Source organism: Egretta garzetta, unplaced genomic scaffold, assembly GCF_000687185.1.
Source record: "Egretta garzetta isolate BGI_Z169 unplaced genomic scaffold, ASM68718v1 scaffold94, whole genome shotgun sequence".
NCBI lineage: Eukaryota > Metazoa > Chordata > Aves > Pelecaniformes > Ardeidae > Egretta > Egretta garzetta.
The window spans coordinates 9,260,132-9,287,503 of NW_009259683.1; the positions used below are offsets into that span (position 1 = coordinate 9,260,132).

At 39.4% G+C, this 27,372-nt stretch overlaps 1 protein-coding gene across 1 annotated transcript in view; it reads right to left on the bottom strand.

Moving 5' to 3' along the window:
- The window catches only part of HDAC9 (histone deacetylase 9), a 281,178-nt gene that overhangs the window by 172,226 nt on the left and 81,580 nt on the right, over positions 1-27,372 (bottom strand). Inside the window, exons 8-11 of the mRNA XM_035894070.1 lie at positions 25,935-26,057; positions 23,304-23,514; positions 22,692-22,909; positions 13,932-14,201 (exon numbers count right to left, since the gene is read on the bottom strand). Of these exons, the coding sequence (XP_035749963.1) occupies positions 13,932-14,201; positions 22,692-22,909; positions 23,304-23,514; positions 25,935-26,057 (822 nt within the window). The remainder of the gene's footprint in view (positions 1-13,931; positions 14,202-22,691; positions 22,910-23,303; positions 23,515-25,934; positions 26,058-27,372) is intronic.

Here is a 27,372-nt window from a genome sequence, read left to right on the forward strand (position 1 = left end):
CAAGGGGAATGTTCTCCACAAACTCCAGCCTATTAAGTTTTTCTTGGAGTTCCTCTGGTTTCTTTTAAGTAGGGCTGTCATCAACGCCTGCTAAGTTACAACACCCTAAAGACTCACACAGTGAGTTATAATACGTGTTTTCTATAAATCATGCAAAGACACACGCGCACTGCTGGTAATGCCTGTTTATACCTTCGTGCACACACCTAAATACCTACAGGTATATAAAGAAACTACAAAATTCATCAAAATGTATAGCGGTGAAGGCAATTCCTGCACAATGTTCTTTTTGAAGTCCTTTGGTGGAGAAGCATTTAAGTGTACGAACTGGTGTATGGGTAGATTGGAGCATATGCCCACACCTGTTAACTAAGTGGGAAGTAGTGTCATCTAGTGGTTAGCTCAAAGCTAAATGGGACAGGAGCTGCAGTTCAGTATATAGTCACAAAATTTTTCATTCTTCCGTTGCCGTACTGTGCAACTTAGAGGAAATAATATTTATTTCTTTGTATCTCATTGATTCAGCTAGAAAACAGGGGGGAAAGTCAAGCCAGTTGGAGAGTCATACACTGAAATATCAGAAAAATGTAAATTCTGCTCAGATGGGCACGTCCTTCTTTTGCATCCCATTCCTATCCGATGTTTCCCTCTAATGGTGCAGACCTTCTGAGAGCATATTTATAGACCTTCTCCCACCCTCTTCTATACCATGTAGCTTGACAACTACTGTGGCAGGACACTGGCACGCTACCATATAAAGAGATAAATTAATTTACTGTTGAAACTTATAGTGACTGAAGTTCACTCAGTTTCCCAAAACATAAGAATAATCTTTCTATGTGTAGGAATTCTTCATAAGATGGAACTAACTTGATTAAAAGCTGGTTCTTATTCTTTCCTCTTCTGACAACATGATTGTTAGAAATAACATCTTCACAGAGTCTAAAGTTCTCCTTAGTGTCACTTCTGGATGCAGGAAAACATGGACTTGAGCTCTTGCTTACAAGTGAAGGAAGTGGGGGTGTTAAGTACATACTTAAAGCTAAGGGTGTGATTAATTTCTCTGTAGATTTGGGGCTTATAATATGAATGAAGTACTGTAATCTGCCTATCTGCTCTTAAACTTTTGTCAAAAGACTTAAAGCTGTAATTTGCAGCTATTTCTTATATGAAAATAACTGTAGGGTGTTAACATAAAAGCTAACTTACACCTGGATGCAACATTATTGGTACAGTTATTTGCTATGGAATCGTAATTAGTTTCATCCATTACAGTTTCATCTATTAAAATTAAAGAAACTGAAGTCTACTGAATCTGTTGAATGAAGGCCTGACTGTATTAGAATGGAGCAGTCATAAACAGGACTTCTCCAGCTGCCCTTGCTAGCAGGCAACTCTAAAATAACAGCCACGCATGTCTTAAGTTTCTGCTAACAAAGCTGATTTCTGACCAGAAGGCCAGAGTATACTTTTTCATCTATTAAGCCCCGAAAGTGACAGTTCTTCTTCGTATCCCTAATATTTCCTCTTCAGCTCACCAAGGCCAAAATGTCATCTTTTCTTGTAAAACAAAAAATCAAAGCCAAATGGTTAAAATGCAAAGTTTTGGTTAAACAAACAGTCAGTATTTCAGTGGTTTTATCTGCAGCCTGCAGAGCAACTAAACAAAGCCAAGATATTGTCCATCTCTTTGACAGACAAAGAGCCTCAGAGGTCCAGAATGACATGCCCGGGGCTGGCACGTGATTAGAGTAATTAAATTAAATAGCAGGAAACATGTTTTCCATATGCCATTGCCTGGCCACACACAAACTGTAACAGTAAATCTTTTATATTGCATTGGTTCAGGGAAATGTATAACCATTTTAAAAATGCATGATGCCCACAAAAATAAAGTTAAAGGGAATATAGTAGCACACTCACCAGGCTCCCTGGCTTTGGTCGTTGGCCTGAAATGCCAAACAAGTTCATTCCTTATTTATTTATTATTAAAGGTGCAGCTCCAAATGCCCTGAGCATGTGAACATTCAGGAAGCATTACTGGGTTTACACTGGAGGGTAGTGCTGATGCTCCGATTCAGAGGAAAAAAGGAAAAACCTCCCAGTAAAGTTAAGAGAAACATCTTGGGTATCGTACAAACTGAGATCCTTACATACTTCTGTCAGTCTTTTGCAAGAGTTGGGCCCTCCAAACATGTATTAATAATGAATTTTCATTTCAGTTCCGTTTTCCACAGCAATATGAACTCAAATTTCTTTGTTTTCATGGCCAGTTGTTAGAAAAGACGGCATGCTTATCCATGCCATAATACAGTCAGAAGAATTGCTAGTCAGTGGGATCATCTGTCATCCTTGGATTTACTTGTCACTGCACTATTAAGATCAACTAGAACACTTGCTATTCTATTTCCGACTTGTCTTTCAGTGGTTAATTAAATCAAGGGTATTTCTGTTTTGTTATGTTTTTGCACAATAGGGAAAAGGGTGTGAAGCCGTTTGGGAGGAGCGATTAAATCAGTGAGGTCACCAGTTTAAACATCCAGCCCTTAAGATTTTTAGGAGATGATGTACAGGAACATTTCGTATAAATGATAAATTCTGGAGATGGCAAAATACTTTTAACATGTAGAGAATTAAGAATTCAGGGAAAACCATCTCAGCCATGAAAGCCTGTCCATGAAAGTAAATTTTAAAAGTATCTCACTGTTTTCTGGTGAAATGTATACTGGATAATTTTATAAGCATTTTAGATATTCCATCTTCACTTTATCTTCTTGATCCAGAATGCTCAGATAGGAAACAACAGGAACTTTGTGATTCTGTGATTTCAGGTCCAGCACTGAACTATGGTATTAAGTTTAATAATTGATCATAATTCAATGAAATCAAAGTAAAAGCTTCCAGCTGGATAAATAAATGTCAGTTTATCTTTAAAAAGTAGTGTAACAAAGATGACAGAACATTGACACTCTTGGTTCAATCTTTAGCAGTTATAGTATTTCTCAAGCTACTGAAGTGAGATTCAAGATATAGCCAGTATGGAGAATTAGGAATTGGGGATTATTTTTTTTCTGCTCCTTTGAATGCTTTCTTCACTAACTAATCTCCATTATTCGATGAGAAAAACTTGTGTTTAACAGTGAATCTATAATAATTAAAGGAGAAAACAATGACAGGAAAGTAAAAACCAACAACTCATGTTGGTAGTAGCTGGCAGAGCTCTTTTTTTTTTTTTTTTTTTTTTTTTTTTTAACAACATTTCTTTAACTGTCTGAACTCTTCCATTCCCTGAAAGGATGGGTGCATTTCAACTTAAATTGTTTAGCCTGAACTTTCTATAAAATGGGTTAAAACAATCAGTTAAAAGGAAAAGGAGTTAATCCCTCGTTACCATCTTGTCTTCTGAGAACAAAGGCGAAAGTTCTTTGCAGCAGGTTGAAATCTGGAGCCTGTGGCTGAAGTAATGTTGTCATCCTCAGGAGGGGACAGGACTACTCTCCCAGCTGAGGAGAGCTCTCAAGCCTAACTACAAGGTGTCCTGTAAGATGTTTTAAGGCTGCTGCTTCACCTCCTCTGCCTCCCCTCACCGTTATGTCCCACAGCAGTGCCAGAGGAAGGAGGATGCCTCTTTGTCCGCTCCCCAGCTGGCCTTGGCCACCAGCCAGGAGCCAACCCCACCATGGGGTGGCCAAGTGTGCCTGTGAAGCAGCAGTAAGTAAAGTCTAGTGGCCCTTCCCAAAAGGTTCTCTTATGCCTTCTGATGGTCAGAAATGGGGTGAACCTGGAGAGCTTGGCAGAGGGGCTGGTACACCAGGGGACACCTGTGGGTGGGAGAAGGGGCTGGGGAAGCTTCTGGTGAGGAGTTACTCACTGCAGGGGAGAAACACTGTGGTAGTGTTGGGCATAATTGTTCTTCTGTCTTTGCAAAATATGTTCTTGGAAAGCAGATCTGCCTTTCATTTTTTGGTGTTTCTCCAGCATTATCCATCCTAGGGACACAAGCTATATGCTGTAAGAAGCCTCTGTCCCTGTGAACCATCACAGCTGCTTCAATGGCTCAGAGGAGATTTAGCCTAAAGTGAGAACTTGGTAGCATTTCTTTGCTCTTACAATGCTGTCATGTACTTAGACCTATGAAAGCATGTGAAATTCAGTCCAGTGGCTTCTGCCAATGTTAAAGTAATTCAGTTCTGTGAATTACTCAGACCAAAGGACTTAGACGGTTTTGTTTTTCCTGTCCTGGTTCCTATACCTTGTTCCGAAGACCTGCTATAAGCCCCAAGGACCTCCTCCAATACAGCACTTCTCAGGAGCTGTGCAATACAGGAATCGAGTGCAGCAGCAGCAGTGACCCGTAGTTGTCCACTGCTGATGCAACAGCACTGTAATAGTGATCTGTGGAGAAGGCGATAGCTGGGGAGTGGGTCTGGGTTTTGGTAGGGGATTTTCCAGCTTCTCATTTTGCATAAAGTATCTCGGCTGCGTAGTCAGCTGCAGGGCTTGAATCTCCTGGTTTTGTTAGGCCTAAACTCTTTGTTCAATGGATGAAATTTGTCACAGAGAAGAGCAAAATATGTATGTATTCGTCCTTAACATGTTACTGTTGCATGCATTAGATATTAGGAAAAAATTCTTCACTGAAAGGGTTATTAGGCACTGGAATGGGCTACCCAGGGAAATGGTTGAGCCACCATCCCTGGAGGTATTTAAAAGACCGGTAGACTTAGAGGCATGGTTTAGTAGTGGGCAGGTACAGTTGGACTTGATGATCTTAAAGGTCTTTTCCAACCAAATGATTCTATGATCTACAGGATTCTGCATGTTGAATGCAACTAATCTCAGCAGGATTGTATGCTTCCTTTCCAACTTGCCAAATCCTCCTCCATTTCTAAACTCTTCACCTGAAAAGTACTTTTTTTCTTCCTTTTCAATACTTAGCATCCATATTAAAGCAGAAGAAAGAAAAAGTAGGAGATACCAGCACTACATGAATAATAACTTGCTATGCATCAAACATGAAGTGCCCCTGTCTTGTGATTTCCGTAATTACTAGCTGAAGTAATCATGCAGAAGAGCAGGTAGACACAGTAGAGCTGATCCTGTTAAGAAGATGTAGAAAGCTTCCAAAAATTTACCTTCCAATTTACATTCCAAATGTACCTAACCTACTTGGAGTACCTGTCTATAAGTTAATATTCAGGCTTTTGCAATGACACTGAATGTGCAGGTGGCCATGACAGTAAGAAAGAGAACCAAACACTGACTTCTTCCTATCCTTGATGAGCTAAGTTCACAGAACCCTTTCAGGCTTAAATGATCCACTTAGTCATGGCCTCTAGGACAGGGTACTGAAACCCAAATCTATGAAGGAAACTGTTACGAAACTGTCTCTCTGTGGTGCCACCTGCAGCCCACCTTTACGACAGCAGCTTCACAAATGCTGTGCTCCTGTGGGTATGGAATCCCACCAGGCTGAACACACTGCCTCTTCTCTGACTGAATGTGCTTTACACCAATGGATTTCACAGCCTGAAAGCATCTTGGTGGTCAACAGCTGTGGGAACCTCTTGGCAATGAAACAGTGCAAGACTCAGGAATGCAGCTATGGGGTCGCTCAAAGAGCTGGACCCAGATGGAGCTGGGAACGAGCATGGGCTTCAGCATGCTGACTGCAAAACCCCCGGGTCAGCTCATCCCTGACATAGCTTCTTACCAAACTTGCAGGTTCTTGCACGAAACCAGAACTTGAAAATGAAACTGAGTTAATGTGCTTTGAGTCTTTTTCTTTCATTAAAAGCTGCAGGGAAAGGGCCAGAGAGGTGAAAGAAAGGATTACTTCTTTTACAGGAGGGTCCGAGCTACTATAATAATGACATATAATAGTACGTAACTTGAAAGCCGTTGTTTGAAATCCAGTGTCTCAGAGAGGACTTGGAAAAATGAGCTGCCTTCTTGGTTAGTGCATTATCCATCAACACGGATAAGTAACAGTCCCCGTGCTCATTCTCGTTCTCTTGTTGCAGGAATGAATCTTGCTCCTGTCCCTTTTTTCTTGCTGGTCCTGTGCTGCCTCTGTTTGTGTTCTCAGAGCCTGCCTGAGAAGGGATGGAGATTCTTATGAAAGGGTAATTCTGCATGTATTTTAGCTGAAATCATTAGCATCCTTAGCAAGACCTAATTACCCATAGAAATGGCCAAACCAGAGCTACTGAAGCCAGGTGTTCCTGGGCTGAGCCTGCGGTGATGCATCTGCCTTCAGCATTATCATTTTTATTTTTCTGTCAGAAACACTAACAGAGAAGCTCTGAAGCTCTCTGTAGAAAGTCAGTAGCTTCAGAAAACTAAAATCTATGCAGAAACTGAACTGTGATAAAATTTAGATAAATGGTGAGAACCAAAAAGATCTAGAAAGAAAGGAAGATGTCAAAGGTTGTACTGTTGGGCTTGGGACCCTTTGATGCCCTAAGACAAGGTATCAAAATGGGTGAGAAATGAGGCAAACCTGATACAGCCTGTCCCTGTGTGCAGTCAGGTGGTTGAGTGATGGAGCCATGCTCTCTGATGTGTAGTGACTCTTCCAACTTGTATTTTCCGGGGAGCAATCCTTAGAAGCAGCTGGTCTTGGTAGCTGTCCCTCTACGCACAGGGGGAGAGCATTTCCCAACAGCCCTTCTGCCCTGTGCTCCTTCTGGGTCTGTTCAATAATAGACATCTGCTTTAAAAAACTGCAAGCTGCCACCTAAAAACTATCACGGCGCCCATCTTGATGGAAGCAAAAGGAAAAGACTAAGGAAAGGGTTCGTGAAGCACTCCATGCTTCACTAGCTGCTTTACAGAGAACCTGAGCAAAGCCTTCTTTAGCCCTTGCCACTGCTGCATTGCTGCAATCTCATAGCTGTAATTTCCACGAGATCCTTTGCTGAGGAAATACAGGCAGTGTGAACAGACAGACCTCCGTGGTCTCCTGGGGATCCAAAGGTCACAGGCCAGAACATGAGAGGAGACAGAGTATGCACTGCTTTCTGCATTAGAGCACCTATGTCTCAAAGGCATTTGGGCTGAGCTGCTCTTCCAGGACATTAAACAACAGAGCTTTATGAAGATTTAGCCAGCAGTATACTGAGCCATACATTTATTTGGCCTCATATTTTTAAGGGAAGGAAGAAAATGAAAACGTGTGTGTGTGTGTGCATACGTGTGTCTGACAGAGAGAGAGAGATTCAGAGGTCAAACCCAGAATTCTTCCAAAAATGAACTGTTTAAAGCAGCAGCTTTCCAAGATCACATAATCCTCTTCCATGACAATAACAATAAAAGCCTGAGCTGTCTGATACAGGAAATGATAAATTGCCCGATGGCATGAAAGTAGTATCACCTGACTGTCAAAATGTGAAGTGATAATTACTGGGATCTGGACTTACAGACTTCCAATTCATGCTAGTTAGGTACCCCCGATTAAGTAATTTTGCCTAGTGTTGCCCCAGTATTTTTCTTACATGCTGCTTTCTCTAACAAAAGAGAGCAGTAACAGAAGTATCAGGTGCTATAGCCTAAGTATCTGAAGGAGGAAAAGAAGCATAAAAAAAATTGGATCAAAAAAATAAAAGCACTGTCAACATTATTCTCTGCAGGTATCAGTGAAATGAAATAATTTTGTTATGTAATAATGCCATGTGGTTAGTCAGACAATTCAGGTCTTGATTTAATTTTTGTGATAAAAAGTCTTATTGCCTTCTGTAACTGAAGGTTTACAGTAGGAGAGACAAAAATAACAATCACCTCCTTGGTGCTCATTAAGAAAGTAGATTTGATACTTTCTGAAAAAGTGGAGCATTTTCAAATCCAACCAGGAAAGGAAAATTCCCTGTAAAAATTCTCATTATTATGCACTTTCACATAGAATTGGCATTCAAAAAATAATCATTCTTCCTGTAGCATTTGATAAAGAACGAACTACATTTCTGAAAACCACAGTTAAAAACCCAGTACCGGACCTTAGGCGTAAAGATGATAGAAAGCTGGTTAAATATTTAGATGGGGCTTCCCTTATGCAAATGAAGGAAAACCAGCTCCAACTACACAGCCCTCTGCCCCTCTGTGCTCTGTCCGGACAGCCTGTGGCTCATGTTTGATCCCAGAAATCATAGTGCTGTCTTGTGTCATGTAGGGGTTGCACAGGGTCTGCACACTCACAGACTTGAGGAAGGGCAGAAGAGTACAAGGTTAGTGCCTCGCTCACTGCCTGAAGGCATCAAAGGAGACAACTAAGGTAGCCTACAAAAAAAAAAAAAAGGTGAATTGAGCTGGTAGATGTAAGCATATGCTTACAAGCTCATTTAGGGAGGAAGAGAAAGGCGGTAGAAGGTTTATTTGGAAGTCTGACATCATTGTTCCAAACTTACATTTCCATTTCTCCTGCCCTTCACAGCACTTCTCAAGGCCAAAACTGTAATGTGCTACCACCTTGGAAGGACCAAGTGTGCAGAGGGGAACTTTTAAACAGCACATCCTCTGACCAACGTCCCTTACATTTCAGGGCTGTGTAGTGTTAAGAGTCAATACGGTGACTTCAAGGCAACCATGGAAAGTAAAGTAAAACAAATGCCACAAGGGCTCCACAGCCAGATGATTCAAAACATCTCATTTAATCAACTAATTAAGGCACTGGATCACTTACAAGTAAGTATCTGGTCTGTCAAAACAACTCTGGTGACTAAGGCCCCCACGTAGGCATCACAGAGAATTAGATATTGCTAAATGCTTTCACATTACTAAGCTGGTACCCTTTCAAATCTCAGCTGCTGCTGTAGGAACCCTTGGCGGGGTGGTGGTGGGGGTGTGTCTCCAATAGCTGTGCGTGCCCACAGGTCGTGGGGGAAGTTATCCTGTATGGGCTAGATGAGTTATGGGCCAGAATCAACATGAGGGAAAGGACTGTGACACTTGAGCTCAGCAAATGGGGACCAGAAACCAGGACATGCCTGAAGGATGCCCCTTCCCAGTTCTGTTTGTGTGTGTGAGTGCGTGAGCACGGCCGAGAAACCCAGCCTTTCCGCTGGCTATGCAGTTGGAGCTAATTGTGGTTTTTGCCTTAAAATCTAATTCCAAACTAGGCTGAGTTAAAAGAGAAAAAAAAAATAAATGCAAAGCACAGTGTCTACCAAACAGACTGGTAAAATTCCACAATAATCACTGGGAATATTGCTCTAGAGCAATAGAGAAGATAATTTTATCCAGGATGCTCTTCTTCTCTTTGCCTGAACAGCAATTTGGCATATAATGTTCTAGGCTATATTCCTCCACTGAGAAATGAGGTACAGAAGCCCCTCTACCACCCAGATGATGGGAACTGCATAAGGAAATCAGAAACTAAACAAATAAATGAAAAGCAAACAAACATCTCTTAAGTGGATAAGTAGGACATGCTGCTAGTGGGACAGAATACAATAAGGAAATTAACTTGGCTTATCTAATTTTGGCTGCAAATTGCGAAGTGTTCATAAGGGGGAGAAATAAGTAAACATTTTTAGATTGGTGCTTGGGACTAATGTTTATAGATTTATTTTTTTTTTTTTTTACCTCAGAATGCCAGTGAAGATAAAAACAGGGTATAGTTGGCTTAAGTAACATGGAGGAAGTCTTGGTGATCCTGATGATGATGATGAAGATGGAATGACAATAGTGCACGAATGAATTGCTGAATAGAAAGGATGAGTGGTGGTAGTGTCTGGAGCGCTCCTGCTTTGCTGAGGCGTTCAGCTTGTAGTCCTATTTTGTTAACGCCAAGAGATGAAAAAAAAGACTAATGTTACAGTACCTACATTCCAGTAATGTGTGTCTGTCTTGAGTATGTAAATATTATGAAGCATTTTCCCTCATTTAGTAGTAATTGCTTCTAAATCAGCAGCTAACTGGCTTTATTTTTTGGACAATGGGACAGAGTAAGCATCTGTTGTTCAAAAAAAAAAAAAAAAAAAAAAAAAGATGCACAGCATTCCTGGAAAAGATAAGGCTTGAGAATTGTGTTAAATTATGATTTTTTAATTTATTATGGGTGCTTTGATGCATGGCAAACAAATAATTTAGAAAAAATCTAGGTGTAGCCTCCAAAACAGGAATGTTGTAAATTGAAAACATTTATGGCTGCTTTTCTAATTCCAACCCGAGTATTTAAACAAAAGGCATCTCAATAAAATCCCCGTTGAAAGCATGATTTACTTGCAGGCACGAAATTCTAAATACATAATAATCAACAGGGCAAGCAGTATAATGTTATACTGTTAATGCTAATTAAGCTTCCTAATGTAAAATCTGACTTTTTATCTAATTTTTTTTGTGTATCACCGATGAAACTTTGCTGTTAAATCGAATTTCATTGTTATCAGGGATATATGAAAATATTTATTTTTATACACTTATGTTACTGAAAGCATTTTATTGTAGGTAAAATTACACCAGAATCAAAGCTGTTAAGAGCCTTTGCAATTTAAATGAACAGTAGACCTGGAATGCAACGATTATTTGAACTCTTCTGGTAGTAGAAACTCATGTACTTTAACAACAGAGATAAGTTTGCAGTACAAACTATTTCTCTCTGTAGATCTGAAGCAAAGTTCAGGAAACGTCACATCCAGTAAAGCATTTAACATCTTCAGGAAAGTGCTTAGGTGTTTCTAAAGTAGGACGTCACTGTCTTACACGACTGCTTTAAAGCCTGCAAAGTTTGCGGACTCCCTCCTCCCCAGCACATTTACAGGTGGGCTCTAGTTTTGCAAAGGTCTTGAGGAATATCAAAGAGGTATAAGCTCAGTTTCAGACCAACACCTTCTGGGTTCTAGGCAGATTTTAGAAATGTCATGGAAATTATTTCAGTTCATCTGAACTTCAGATAATTAGGAGCCAAGAAACCAGGATTCACCTTTACCTTTCCTATATGGTACAATACATGATCACATGTTTGAGACAGATGCCATGATGGGAAAATGAGCATGCACCACTACTATTTCCACATTCACTAAAACTTATAATGGCTCATGTGAGATAAAACAAGAGACCAAAAAAAGAAAAACGACTTTGTGTAATCATTGTAAGACTAGTGTAATAAAAACCTTGCTCCTGAAAGCTTGAATTGTTTCAACAATGTGTAGCGAACATATTTGGTTATACAAAGCAAAAGCACAACTAAGTTAACAACTTTACACAAAGTCAGATATCTGAAAGGGGATCTTTTAAAAAAAAACTTTATTTGAGAAAGGAAGAGACTTATATCAGAAGGCAAAAAAAGGGAACATACAAACAGAATATATTTACAACACAAAACAAGAGCTCACCTCTAAGGGTGTAAATTATAATAAATACAGTAGATTTAAAATGTAAGAGACAATTATCAAATAGAAATGTGGTTGTTTAAACCCAGTTTTCCTTTTCACTGGTTCCAGGTAGTTTCTCTATTTTAATTTTATCCAAATTTGAAAGAGTCTGAAATTAAAGTTCACTAATGTATTGGGGTTTCTCACCTGAATGGCATTATAAAAATATCTTTTGTCCTTTGTGAATACATGTCTTTGAAGTGATATTGTACAAAAGTCTTCTCATTTGCAAGTTTCTCCCCAAATAAAATGTATTTTAAAACATGCACTATCCCTTTTTGGTGAGGCTGAACTTAGGCTTCAAAGAAAATTAAAATTATACCGGATGGGAAAACATATAATTTGATTCTTATATGCTTCACTTTTTGAATGTGATTTTTTTTCATCCAAGGAGTAAGATTTCTGTTCAAATATGAAGAACACATAAAAATCACCTGCATTTTCTCAAATAATAAATCTTTCCTATCTAAGATGACCTTTGTGTTTCAGGAGGCCTTTCATTTTATAGCAACTATTTAGTCATTTGTTTGGAGATCTTCTAGGAAAAAGGATAATGTATCTTTAGAGGTTGCAACATTTTATAAGAGATTTAATAGTATTAGAGCATAATGTAAACAACACAGCCTAATAACGGATTTTAGAACAATTTCTACATTTGGCAAAACAGCTACCTCTTTTGAAACAGGATACTGCACCTTAAAATACCTCAGCTTTAGAAATATAAATATTTTTAATAGAAAAAAAACCTGACAAGGATTCCAGGTCAGTTTGGGATTATCCATATTAAAGGGGATCTTAATACAATGAATCTTTAACTAGCTTAACAAAAGTAAACCTATAAAACAAGGTAAACATATCAAAAGGGAATATGAAGGAAATGTTTCACTGGAAAGCTTCCTTAACAATTTCCCTACTCGCTTTGTTATTTTCTTTGACAATAAATCAATTCATAGAGTGCCTTTAAAAACAGAGGGAGCGCTGCCCTGTCCCCCCCCCCGCCCCACATTCCTCAGCACATGAACACTTGGGCTTCCTGTTTCCATAAGGCATTTCCTGCCCCCCCTCCCAAAATCACTTTTCTGCAGGAGAACAGCAGGGACCTGACAAAGTCGAGACTTAAATAAACAAGGGCCTTCCCCTGCATCCAGCCTTGCTCTGCCTGATCTCACGGCAACAGAAAGGGACGCCAGCTCGCTGGCTGCAGAAATGCACGGCGCTTTTCAGCTGTGGTGAAATGCTCACCGACAAGCTGAAGTCTCCTCTTGCCAAGTCGGCATTTTATGCACAGTCATTACTTTAGTATTTGCCCATGAGATCTAGCGGTGAAGGTTATGCGATATTGTATGATTAGACTTTATTTAAAAAAAGAAACGCCCCACATTCCTCAGCACATGAATCACTTGGGCTTCCTGTTTCCATAAGGCATTTCCTGCCCCCCCTCCCAAAATCACTTTTCTGCAGGAGAACAGCAGGGACCTGACAAAGTCGAGACTTAAATAAACAAGGGCCTTCCCCTGCATCCAGCCTTGCTCTGCCTGATCTCACGGCAACAGAAAGGGACGCCAGCTCGCTGGCTGCAGAAATGCACGGCGCTTTTCAGCTGTGGTGAAATGCTCACCGACAAGCTGAAGTCTCCTCTTGCCAAGTCGGCATTTTATGCACAGTCATTACTTTAGTATTTGCCCATGAGATCTAGCGGTGAAGGTTATGCGATATTGTATGATTAGACTTTATTTAAAAAAAGAAAAACCAAACACCCAAACAACAAAACCAAGTGATGGGGTATCAGACGATAGTGATAACAGTTCTGTGCTTTTCCTGCAATATCCTAACAACTGACTGGAACCTAATGCTGCATTTTGCTTCTCACCAGTATTTGCATCTGCTTCCTTTAAGGATGTCTCTGCGGACAGTATCAGCAAATAAGACAGAATGAAACAATTAACTAAGCAGTGCAAAAAAGAAAACAATGCAATTTTTAAACAGCAGTGCCTTGCCTTGCCTCTTTACACCCACCTTGTATTCTCTAAATTATACTTTATACACCAGCCTGGGACCACTGATATAGCAGTCAGTACCTGTCTACAGGGGAAAAAATACCCTAATGTTAACAGTGTTCAAGACTACAGTATGATACAGTATATACAGATAGCTGAAAGCAAAAGTCAGAGGATTCAAAATCAGAGAAGAAGAATGTTTCATCAATCAGGTCTGGAAAGTAATTCCAGCAATTGCTGATCTCAACAAGCTACATGACATGAGTTCTCTTTCACCAGAATGAAGTGACGTAACGTAACCCTGGGCTAATACAAAGTCTATCAGCTATTATGCAAAGATTTATGTAGAATAATTGACTGCAACAGGTATTTTCTCAGTTAGTGGCTGTAAGGATGAGCTTTGCTATGTTTCAAGCGTGCATACAGCACTTCTGCCTTTGTTAAATTCTTTGACCGGTAAATCAGTGAATTAAACCACAATTGCTTATCGAAGCCTAGAAAATGCACGTGATGTTCAGATAATAACCTTAATTACAAATCCTGGAGCTAAATCTTTGCCTATTACCTGTTGCATAAAAGCAGCCTGCTCCCCAGATTCCATTTGCTGGGTTTGAACATCCTCATCACTGTCCGGTGGCTCCTCTTTGACTTTCACAGCCCCCACCTGCTGTCCTATTCTGTCATCCGCACCAGCACTGCTGCTCTCAGCCCTAACGCTGGCACCGCTGGCGGGGGCTCGCTCTTCCTGCATCGAGTGATCTCCGTGAAGCTCTTCTTCAGCTTCCTCCAGGTGACTGCCAGGCTGCTTGAGCTGCTCGATGGACTTAGAGAGCATCTGGAAAGAGAATGGGGGGGGAGGGGGGGGAAACAGTTATTGACGTCTTTCCCTCGTGCCAAACACCAAGAAGTACCAGATTTGCACCGATAAAATTAAAGCTTCCGCAGCAAACCCAGGTAGCTATGCCTTGCTGAAGCGTTAAAGTACAGAGAAAAAAAGAATGAAAGTTCTTAGGCAAAAAGTCACTTATTATTCTGCAGTAGAAAATACCATGTATGTAGAGGGTGCTATACAGTAACACTAAACTAAAAATAAGGCAGAATAATGAAAACATTAACACATCTGTTACACTGTTCAGCTGGTAATCAAGAGAAATTGGTCTCCCTTCATAGCCTTCGAACCTAAGTGCAGAAATTTATTTAACGATATTACAGTTCATTTTCCACAACACAAAATAATGAAAGAAAGAACTCTAAGAAGTGAGAAAATTAGTAAACTGGTTAATATTTCGCTACAAGCAAATCCAGGAATATTCACACAAGCTTCTCTGTCAATTAAAGCATGAAGGCACTGAAAGTCGACAAAGGAGTGGTGACAAAGGAGCTGCTGTCTGTCACCTCTCCTGTGGCGCAAGGAGACTACAGGCATGTCTGTCCGTGACTTGGAACGACTGCAGCTTTTGTCACGCATGGTACAGGTGTCCCTGTTTTGGCAGTGATGCCGTAACACAGCTACCCAGGCAGTACTGGTTTTACACCATGAGCTGCTATTCTAAAGCGTTGCTGAGGTGCCAGATGCCTCAGTGTTGCAATCAAGTACAGTTTACATTTTACTATTTAAGATGCAGCAAATTTATTTCAAAATAGTTCAAATGTGAGCCGAAAAGCCAAAGCTGAAAAAAAATGAAATCCCCACTTTGTTGAAAGAGGCACAAATCAGACATGTGAGTGAGCATCTGCGGGGTCAAGTGAGTAATTATCATTTATTCAGCTGGCCCACTTGATTTCAAGCAAATACTGATTTGTATCACCAAGATCAAATATACTGAGAGGGGGAACCCCCCCCCCACCACCACCTTTTACCACTACTCTGTCAAATATACTGAGAGGGGGAACCCCCCCCCCCACCACCACCTTTTACCACTACTCTTACATACTTTCCTCTTTCCATCTGCCTCCCCCACAACTATCAAGTCTTTAAACTGAGTTTTAGCTTGTGCTGTATGTTGAGTTACTGGATGGCTTCAGTGTAGCTATTTTTGTCACAGACAGTGGACCGTCTAGTTTCACTCCACTTGCTAACGCGTATTAGAAAAATGCCACCCTAGTGAAGGGCAGGGTTGTCACGTCAGCTATGATCAAGAAGCTACAGCTGGCTTCAAGAACTCCCACAAAGTCAACAAGAAGAGCTGAAAGATCTGTTTGTGCAGTTCCAGTTGATGCTCTGATGCATACGCCTCACATCAGTGCAGAAACAAATTCCACAGTGGAAGTCTGCAGGCTTCGGTCACAGCAAACCTTCATTTTTGGGGAGTAATGGGAGTTTAATGGCGAACTAAAAAGAAACAAACAGAATTCCCTTTTCATTGCTGTCATAACCGGCAAATCACAACATGTGTCTCCTGCATGCTGCAGGTGGCATGCTCTAAGCTGCGGAATCCTCACTACTGCAGCTAATGCAGAGTGTCTCCTTTTACTAAGCAGCATCTGGAAAATTTCTCAGATCAAATGCGTAAATCTTTCCCAGTTGTTTCTCAGGGGATGATGCTGACGAAGAAGGCACCAAAGCTAACTACGTGTATTCAGCTTGGGTACACTCCTCTCTGCTGCTTAGTTAAACATCTGTGGGCGAGCCCTCTCCGCTCCTCGAGCAAGAAAAGAAAAGGCAGGTTTGGCTGAAGCTGAAACATCTGTGTGACAGATAATCATATACAGCTAGGAGAGTCACCGACACTGATCCATCTGTAAACCATTCCATGTGCCAGTTACTTGACATCAGGTGGGTTATTCTGGAGGGGAAGCCAAGAGAAAATGAGTGCATGTCCACAGCAAAGTTAAGACACATATTTAGCTCATTACTGCTCTCCTTTCTTTTATGCTTTTTCACTTTTATGTCAGGCTCTTTCTTCTTCACACTGCTGTATGGCACAGATCTGCTGCTGAGCTTTCTGAGGCAACACGTGATGGCCTGCAGTATATAATCCATACGTGGAACACCTTCAAACGCTTTTGGCATGTAATCAGCAGAGTGATACAAGCACATGCAAGGGGGCTGCGGAGCCTAGGGTGGTATTTGTGTGCATTTCGATTGCAGTGTTCCTGTTTTGGGGTCTGCTCCCATGCCATGGAAGTCAGCAGGCGATTTGCTCCAGACTTTGGCGACAGGAGGAGCTAAACAAATTAAATTTTCTAAAACTCTGTGAAATGAAAGTCTTATATATATTTACACAGTCGATTTTACAGAGTGCATTCATATTATCATCTTTACTGCAAAATCTTATTAAAAACATCCTTTACTCGGTGACTCTCAGCCTCAGGCAAGGGGCTATGAGGCACTATAGCCAGGTCCTCTCATGTGACGGGGCGTGATAAAAATGAGTGGATGGCATGGGGCAGGGGTGAACAGGCCACTCAAACCCCAAACCCCACTGCTTCTGCTCAGTCTGCTAAGCCACAGCTGACTGCTTTCTCTGTATCACCACCATGCTTTCATATTTGTTAAAGTGGTTTCTAAAGGCAGTGTGGCCTCATCTTATTCCAGTAATTACATTAGTAGCATTACCAGGAGACTGTTCAGTTCTCCTAAGTCAGAAACATCTTATTTTATATTAAATCTCCTGGTACTACCGTGGAAAATTACGTATCTGGAGACATGCAAAGATATCAGTTTAGAGTCAATATTTCTATCTTATCTCTCTATCTAAAGCTGGATTACATAGCAGAAAATGAGTCCTGAATGAAACACTGCTGAAGTCCTTTCACTGTACAAAGTGGATACTTCTACTTAAATGTTTAAATCTTTCACTTTAAATCCCCACTTACCCTTTTTTTCTGAATTTATCTGTAGGTACATGCAGGACTTTCTCCTTATTTTGAAAAAGTGAATGCTTAATCTGAGTTTTAATATGACTACATTAAAAAAGAATAATAAAACCATGGTTTATTTCACTAATAAATTAGAGTTGTACACACTGGTCCTCTTGAACCAGTACACTTTTCTGTTACTGCTACTCCAACTAAAGGAGTCACTCAAAAAAATGGTTTCATGCTAATGTAACCTATATTTTTTTCCTTTTATTTTTCAGGAAATTAAACTGTAAGGGATATGCATGAGCCAAAGTAAATAGTGGCAGCAGGAGAGGAAGCATTTACAGACATCAGCTCCATTGTATAACTGCAAGAGTCCAACCAAAAGACATCAAACACAACCTAACCTGCTTTCTTGTACAGAAAAATGGAAGACTAAGTATAAATAATCTGGACATCACAACAGACCATTTTATACAACCTTCAGTTGCTGCCTTTGTTTTCTCCTTTGTAATGACAAGCTCTTGTAAAACACAGTATTTTAAATAAAATGTCTTTACAAAGAGACAAAGCACAAAATCCTGCAACAGCCACCCCATGCATTTCTTTCCTTAATTAATTGTTCATTTTAAATACATGTCAGTCGTTTCTAAGAACTCACGTCTATACTTACGGAACAGACTTTTTCGCCTTCTTTCCTATGGCTATCAGACTGCTTTGACCAGCTACGTGTGTTGTTAGCTGTACTGAACCAACCTGGCACCTGCTTACTGTTGTCTCTGTTACTCCTGTAGTACAACATTTCTAAGGGATGTATTTATCTTTCAAAATCATTCTTCTGCATTATGGCTCAAATGTTAGTTCTCAGTAAAGAAGAACATGCTCTGGGCATTTTTCGGTTCTAAACAGTCAAGTGTTGCTATAGTTTTGTCCAAATAATCCCCTGCCATAAGCAAAATTTGAAAAAAGAGATGTGCTATCTCTCACCTTCAGAACATGCTAGTCAGATGTGTAAGCTGGAAAGCCAAAACCTCAGCTGTAATGTGTTTAATAAGCCTGGATTCATTTATCCAGCTGAACATGATCCAGTCTTCCCTATTTCATTAAATATCGTTCAGAGAAGTGAATGATTAATCTGGGGTTAATTGTCCCTTTTCAATATTCCTACTGAAAGCAAATAACCTTCCTATTTTTTCCATTAATAAATCAGCATAAACTTCCATATTATTTTTCATTTTTTTATTAACAGATATTGGTCAATTATGATCACCATCCAAAGCACTAATGAATTTTCAGTTCCTATATAATTTGTCATGGATTTTTTGCCTCACAGTCTTGCACAATCACTGGTTCCCTATACAAAGACGCTTTAAACCAATTAGCATCCTGGAATGAAAACTGAAATTCAGGTACTCCTTATCTAAGCTTTAACATGATCCGTACTGCTCCCATACTCTAGTGCGCACTACCAACTGCCCCATTGTTTTAACCTTTACTAATCCAATACAGAGGAGGATTTTACCATTGAAAATAAATTGTCAAAATACATTATTTTAAGAACACATTTAGGGTTCCCACACTGATCAAATAAAATCTTGGTCCCTGTGAAGACAGTGCTAGTTTTGCTTCAGTAGAGGCAGGTGTTTATTCATCATACTCTTCACATTACGATTTCTGAGATTTTTCTCGAACGCAGGCTTCATCTAGGGGCTTTGCACTTACATGAGTTACATCAAAATCACCCTTTTTTTCTGTAAGTGCCAGAGTCAAAGCTTTCTAGATACAAATACATCAAGATTTTAAGGTTTTTATTGCAGTATTGGTACCCAATTGCAATAATTTTAACTGGGGGTTTCAGACTTTGGACTACCTTTATTGAGCAGAATGAAGATCTGCAATGGAGATCAAAGGGCCTTACGAGGAAATAAGCTGTCATTTGGACAGAAGTATATTAAAGCTGACAACGGCAAAGCCGATCTTCCCTAAGACAAGTGGAGTTCAGGTTACTTCACGTTCATTATTATTTTTTCCCCAGAAAGCTGGGACGAGGGCTTCTACCTACTTTTGGATGGGATGTCAACATTTGCAGAATGTTTTCAGAAGGTCAGTGTACTAGATCCCGCAGGTATAAACGTCAGACTTCAGTGGAGACGGATACCGTTTCCCACATCAAAAGCCTGGCATCTGACAGCTGACCAGAAATAATCCATAGGGGATCTTCTCTTTGTTATTAAGGACAGAGGCACACCTCTTGGCAATGATTTGTTTCCTTTCAGAATGGAAATGATCCAGGGGAATTCTTTACCTCTGACCTATGTTAGATTTTGCTTGTTATCACCCTCACAGCAGCACCGGCTTGCTGCTGAACTATATTCTTTTCTCAAAGAAAAGAAATGGCTTTTTAATACAAGATAAATACAAGATCAATGGAGTATGGAGAAACTTGCTCTCTTCCTCTTTATGTTGTTACAGCAAGATTCACCTATATGTCTGCTAAAAAAATCTGACCAAAACCAGTTTTCAGGGAGTGCTGACACATGCCATACCATCTTAGTTCAGGGCAAACATTCAAATACTGGGTTCAGTTGAAACATGCTAAAGCTGTAAGTACCTGAAGTCCTAAACATAAGGAAAAAAGGAAAGAGAAATGGAAAAGAAAAAGAAGATACTAACTTGTTCTAAGCTCCTGATCAACCGGCATTTCATAGTCTTGTCAGCTTAAAATGGTTCTGGTCTTTCTCACCAGAACTTTTAAGAGAATGTTTGAATATTCTTTATTAAAAAAACCCAAACAACCAAACTACATTTTTCATGACCCAAAATGAGGGAATTATACCTCTGTGCAGATTTCATTACACAGCCTATGAACAGAAGAGTAAGGGACAAAACAAGAAGTTTATGTATTCACTTGATACAAGCCCAAACTTGTCCTAAGAAATGAGAATATATTGGCTTGCTTTGCTACATGGTCTAGAATATCTACTGTTTTAAGGTTCAAATAACTCCACTTTGCAGAGTTTAAGTTTGATTGTAAAGCCATGCAAATTATATAATGAACAAATAACTTCAACTGCAAATAGAGGCAAGTTTTAAGATTGAACAAAGTATATTCCACCATGCTAGCAGAGCACAAAAACCTTATGAAGGCCCAGGTATTCAATTTGAACCTTTAAGTTAAAGGGTTAAAGAATATAGTTTTAAATTCAGTCTTTAAAAGCCACTCCAGGATTTGATCTTTTCTCACTCTCTTGTCTATGGGCTACCCTTAAATTCCAGTTTTTAAAAAGCAGGTTTCTTCTTTTAAGTATGTAACAAAACTCCCTGGCTTTCAGTATACTTGCAGAGGACAGATACACGACTAGAGCACTGACGTTTTTCAGCACTGTTCATCAGAACGGTGCTGTAGAAGAACCTACATGCTGCAAACTGTAAAGTCTGATGAACCACCCACGTCCCCAGATAGCCCATTGCTTCTGTGGCTGCAGCAGGATCCTATTCCTATTTAGGTGTTTACTGCTCTGATGAGTTACTGTGCTCCTGATGAAGGCTAGCTGCTCGGGGAGTAAGGATAAAGGAGACTGAGAAGCTACTGGGGCAAAGGAAGTAGCTTATGGAGGTTCAAGGCAGCAAAAGGCCCTAGGATAATCTTAAATTTCTACTCGCTGCATATGTATATAGCCTATACTGTAGAGAATAAAAGCTAGATTCACTATGTTTTAAAAGAAGGAATTGTTTTGTCTCTCTATCACAAATAACCACATGAGAACAGAGTGTTTCAAGTATGAGAGGGAATTACTCTCTTTAACGTGTATTTTCATTGCAGTTGAACTCAGAAAGAAAACATTACTGAAACAAGCATTACCCCAAACCAACTGCAGTCTTTTCACTTCCTTATCCAGCCTAGCTCTTGTGAGGTGCAATGCATTCCTAGTCCTATGCGCCTAGGAAAATGTTTATGTGACTGAAGTTTAATTTTCACATGCAGGACAAATGTACCTATATGCTGCAGCACATATCCCCAAATGCTATGGTAGAATTTATGTCAACAAGCATATGATCTAACAAAAACATGTCAGTGGGGTTCTTCGCTTCATGAGGAATGCAGGAACTGATCGGTTTGTAGTGAATACCCACAAACAGCACAAAGACTCAGTACTTTGGTAAAAATTCTTTTCCCTTCAGACAATTGAGGGCAGGTGAAATATTTTCAAAACCTGAGGCTACAAGATATACATATGCCATCTTGATTAAACATATGGAATGCATACTCAAAGAAAAGCCAACTGGAGTCCTAGTTGAGTAATCAAAACACCCAAGCTGAGAGAGGTTAACATGCAAGGATCAGCTCTGAACTTTGAAGTTTTCTGGTCTTCATTTTTCCTAATTAAGACAAGATTTAATAACCAAACCACTGTACAAACTATGTACTTAAACTCTGGGTTTGTTTCTAATTTTGTTGGGAATTCTTAGTAGATTCAAAAGAATCAGTACCCCCTGGGAAGTTCACCCAGTAAGGTGGATTGATTTTTTTTTTTCCTTTTCTCTTAGGTACAAGGGCCGAATGCCCGCTTTTCATCTTCCCTTATTTGCCGTTGCCGCTTACTTATAGTTATTAAGTAACCCTCAAACAAAAGAAGATAACTAAAGATCCATGATTAATATCTTTGAATAACTAGAGGAGCTCCAGCAAACAACTTTTGGAAAGCTATGTAGTAAGTGCAGAAAATGTTCTCCAGATAAAAGCATTTAATTGCTTGCATATCTTCATTTTAGAACAGGGAACAGCATCACATTTGTTGAAGAAACATTAGGTCCTGATATGTCTGTTTAGATTCTGCTGCTCTTTGTTTATTAATGGATGGTCCCTTTTCTTCTTTTTCCCTCCTTAAAATGATGTTAGCAATAGCACATTCTTCTCTTTCTCCTTATGTGGTAATTTTATATTGCCATAGAGATAACAAACTTTCATGTTACTAATTGACTTACAGAGAAAAAGTTGGTTTGATAAAAGCTGATTAAAAATTTCTCCAGATGCTTAATAAGTTTCTTACACAAAAAAAGATATATTTAATCAGCTGACTGAGTTCAAATGAGTTACATATTTACTCCACATACCAGTCCACAACGAGAAAACTTAAAATATAATTAAAAGACAGCTGAATGGAATGACTGCTGAAGCTCAAAAGTGTACCATAGAAAGTTGGATAGAAATCCAGTAATATTTAAGGTATCATTTACTGTTCAACAGGAAACCACCTGTAATTTAAACCTGTAAGATGCTTTGAGCCCTATTTTGTTGAATTGTATTCTTACTGATGTCAAGAACCGCAAATTACCTTTGCAGCGTATCTCAGAAGCTGAAAATGAAGACCTATAGAAATGTATACACCAACTATGCATAAACAAGATACTCATGCAAGAACCTGTCTACTGTTCATGACCATGTGGCACCAATACCTAAGCTTCCTTAGCAGTTTTCAACCTTTATTTCTGTTGGAAATTCCTTACTTTGGGAACTCACCTTATTCATGTGGATCTGCTGCTGGTACTGTTTCTGCTTCTCCAAAAATTGTTGGTGTTGCTGCTGGATGACCAGCTGGGCCAAAGTACTCTGAGGAAGAGGAGCTGACTGGGTTCGATTCAGTGGCCTGTGACGAGGCAGTTTGTGGGCAGCTCTTATGCCAGGTGAGACTCTCTCCTTCGCTGCTAAAGGAGACTGTGGATGAAGAGGAACCGCTCCTGCAAAACAGTGACATTTCATTCCCGTGTGAAGAACAACAAACTAATAGTTCTAGTGGGAGAGAAAGCTTTCAGCGAGAAGAGGGGCAGAACTTTGCATCAGCGCTGATGCAGTGGGACATGTACCACGTGCCTTGCCATGCTGGGAAGTTCAGCATCTGCAAAAGAATGTGATGAAGTAATCATTTTCTCTTTTCTGTAATCGCTGAATTCTTTCAGGCTAACAGACTGGAGCAGAATCACTAAAGGGGGAAAACAAAGATCCTGTCCTTTTTTCTCCTACCCCTCCACCTTTCCCAATGGTTAGCTTGTATTACCACATTTAGTTTAACGTGAGTCCAAATGCCTTCAAAAACATCTTAAATTATTATTGTGTTGAAGCCTTGATCATTACCAGTCACAAGAAGTTTTTGCTGTCTCATTTGTTCTTTCAGTAACAGATGCTGCAAGAGAGCTTGATGGCTGCTGTTTGGCTTTCCCTCCAAAGCAACGTGAGGATGAGTTGAGGACGGAGGAATGTTGCCCCCATACTGTCCAGCCAAGGCCACTCCTTGTCTGAGCGACTGGGTCTCCCCTTTCTGCTTTTCTTTGAATGACGATGAAGCCTGTCAAAGAACAACAGAGCTGGTAACTGCTTTTCATAGACCTGGCCGTTTATGTCTCTGCTTGGTTAGATGGTCTTATGCGACACTTTATGAGTACACACAGAAGAAAAGGTTAACATTCCTATCTTACACTTTGACTGTGAGATGTAATATAATATGAAAGGGAGGGAAAACATGCCAGTTAAATGTAACGCTGTGAGAAATTGAATAATGAAACCACTTGAAAAAAATCAGTAGTAAAAGCCAAAGCATAAGGAACTACTAGTTAGAACATTATTAATGAACAGACATGACCTATCCTTAAAATTCCTAAAGACCTTCCCACAGCCTCCTGCACAGGAAAATAGGAGATCAGAGGAAATAGTTTCCATTGAGTTTGGAATAGGCAAGGCTTGGTTTTTCACATAACTTTCCATCAGACAGCAAGCCAATCAGCAAAACAAAATAATTACCTGTAGTAGTGGGAAGCTATTACTTTTCCTGGAGCACTCCCTGACTCCCTGAAGGACAGCACAAATGTAAGTTTTACCCTTTGCAAAGTAAATTTTTATAGTTAAACTCTCATCTACAGAATCATCAAGAGCTGTTGTATGTGTGTGGCATTTTAAAGTGCCCTTATAAATTGCACAGTTATTGATTTAAAGCTTTTGGAAGTTTTGGCCCTTCAGCATTTCCAATGTACTTTATATTTCTTTGTTCTTTGTCTAGATTAAAAAAAATAAATATTTCCTAAAAGAGCAGTTAAAGCAGAATAACAATTTTTACAGCAAGAATAATAACCTGAACCAGAAATAAGCATGTTGAGGCTTGCAGATAACCACTTCTGGTATGTCATGGTAAGAACAGTATCTCTCATAATCTAATGTCCATAAATTCTAATGAGGCTAACCAAGGTTTTCACTAATATTTTTTGGGTGTATGGTTACTTCACACTCTGCTATCACCCCTCCCTGAAAAACGAACACCAAAGTAAACTTTACATTCAATTTGCAACTGCTTATTCTGGTACCAGAAATAAACATTACTTGCATAAATCAACCCCTTTGTTTTTTCTAATGCCAAAAGTAATATTTGGTGCTAGCTGGCCACATCAAAAGCTCCTGTGATTTCAGTGAGAAAATTAAACATATTTTCATTTCCATTTTAATGTTATAAAATTACTTTGAAGCTAGTTACATTTTTTGTGAAATAGCTAAGAAATTTTTGATGATATCGTCTGGAAAAGTAAGCACTACTTTTCATGATCTGTTCAATTTTCCTTCCTCTAAACCCAATAATTTGCTTATAAATATCTCATGAAAGGCTTCTAGAGAACTGATTTAAAGCTTACACAATTTTCTTTGCAAAGTTCTGTATCTGAAGTTAAAATGTTGGATTGCAGCAATATATTATTGGTAAGAACAGTAAATGTACTGAAAAAGCCACAAAATAACATGAAACTTTAACCTGAAACTACATTTAGCACTGGAATTAAGTAGCACTTATTAAAAAACATAGTGGATTGTACAGGTAGGTTTTTTTTACACCACGGAAAGCTGTACTTACACCCCTAGCATTTTTATAGAAGTTACCAATTCACATTCTAAGAAATTCAAATTGCTAAAATTTCTTCAGAATTTATACACTGTTGTATAGAACCACCAAATAACTTGTATCAGTATTTTTACATTTTTTGCTGGAAATCACAAAAGGTAAGTTTTGACTAGTGGCAAAATTTTCAGATATTTTACTGAGCCTCAGATTTCACCTCTAGGTTACTGTGACTTGGTCTAGATCTAAAGATCCTTATACATCAGCATGGATTTCTATACAGACCGTGTCTGTGTTTTCATACGTTTCACATATTAATTTAACATTTAGCTCTAAATAAAGGTGATTGCTGCAGACTGAACAAAGGGCATATGAATGTACCTTGTCATTAAAATACTGTGTCGTTCACATATCACTGATTTTATTTGTCTGATTGACCGCACACTCCTCAAATAACAAACCCAGCTGCAGGATTACTAGATTCTTCCCCTACTATGCTCCAGCCCAGCTTAGGTTGCTACTGGAATCTCATAAAATGTTACAGGTGCTGTACTTTATCAGGTAGGGGTGATCATGTAATTTGAACTTTTATACTAAAAGATGTCCTGATGTGCTTCTCACCATGTCTGAAATCTGTCATCTGATTTGCAGACATAAATGCAATGCATGTGGCACATTTTTACCACACTGGCACTTGTTTATTTGTGATTAAGAATGATTATTGCTTTCAAGTTGTGCCCTTAAATGTTCAGATGTTGCCCAATCCAAAGGAAGGTCTGGTTCCTACTCTGAATTGCTTATGTTCCAAAAATGCTAAAAAAAGAGAATAACCAGAAAGTAGGATTTCTGGAAGCAAAAGTAGACAGGAAGGCTTGCGACAGGTCACTTACACTGATTTGAGGTTGTACTGCTGGAAGTCCCAAGGTGATGTTGGGCAGAGAAGGGGATGTGTACAGACTCAACAAGTTCACTGATTCATCCTGTATCAAAAGGCGTTGCTGTGAAACCAGATGCTGGAATAAAAGGGGAAAACAACAGAAGTATAATCTCCAAGCTTTTTATTTTCATTACTTAATCCTCATTATCCTACTATGTTGGAAGCCAGTTATGTATCATGCATTGGTTTGCATCTCAGTGGGGTTCCACATAAGGAAAAGTACTGCCCCTGTGAAAAAGCTGTTGATATTTCTTTTCTTAAGAAAACGACTGAAATATGTCTGGGATTATTCCTTGGTTAGTTAATCAACTTTCCATGCACAACTGAAATCTTGAGGATTCCTAGAGCATCTCTTCTCATCAACTTCTCATTAGCTCAACATCAGTTCTTCTCATCAACTCACACTTTTCACACTTTCAACCCTGTGGGAACTTAGCCAATGAATTAAGGAGTATATCCAGCCAAATCAAAGGTGTCATGAATATGGATGTACTAGACCTCTACTTTACTGTGGTTATTGTAATTTTTTATTGTAAGGTATGAAATGTGGTTTCTACCTAGCCCATGTATTTTCTTACCCAGATTTGTGATATGGGGATGTTGCAGGCACATGATTTACTTCCATTGACATGGGAACTTTGGGTAGAAAGTGAGGCAGATTGCCACATCTGTCATTTAAATAAATAAAAATACTGTCTCTGTATATGCTTATATACAAAACCAGCATCCTATCATTCTCTGATGGTGGGATACCCCTCACAGCCTTCCTAATTCCCTTCAAGTTAAAATCTTTAACACTTCTTTTGAAGCCTTGTGATGTAATTTTCAAGGACGTGGAATTGCCGATGTATTTTTAATTACTGTCAAGTAAAACCAGACATTCTACAGAGATCACCCTCTGCCTTTCCATTCTACATTCATTGGGAAGAAACATAAAAAGTTACATTACCACAACAGGAATCTTTTTGAAGCCTTTGCCTTTCTGCTTTAACAGTCATGTTTTTCAACATGTGGTCTAGTGTAGTTGCTTGAATTACATTTTCTGTTTAACTCTTGCTTCCCTCCCAGAACTTTAACACAATAAGAGCTACAAAGGTCTTATTAGACTTAGGAACTCTGGCATGATATGGTCCCCAAGGGAACAACATCCTTGAAAAAGAATACCCTGTGTAACAGTATGACACAGTGACTGCTTTCTTCCCAAACAAAAAGCATATGGGACTCCAATAATAGACCACCTCCAAGAGGGATACTGCACACTCGGGCTTTGACTAAAGTAAATATAATAACTTGTCAAGCATGTTGTGGGGAGCTGTAGATTTTCCCCTGGACAAACCTGGAATATCAATTAACTCTGTAAAATACTTTGTGCTAATACAATGCAACTTCAG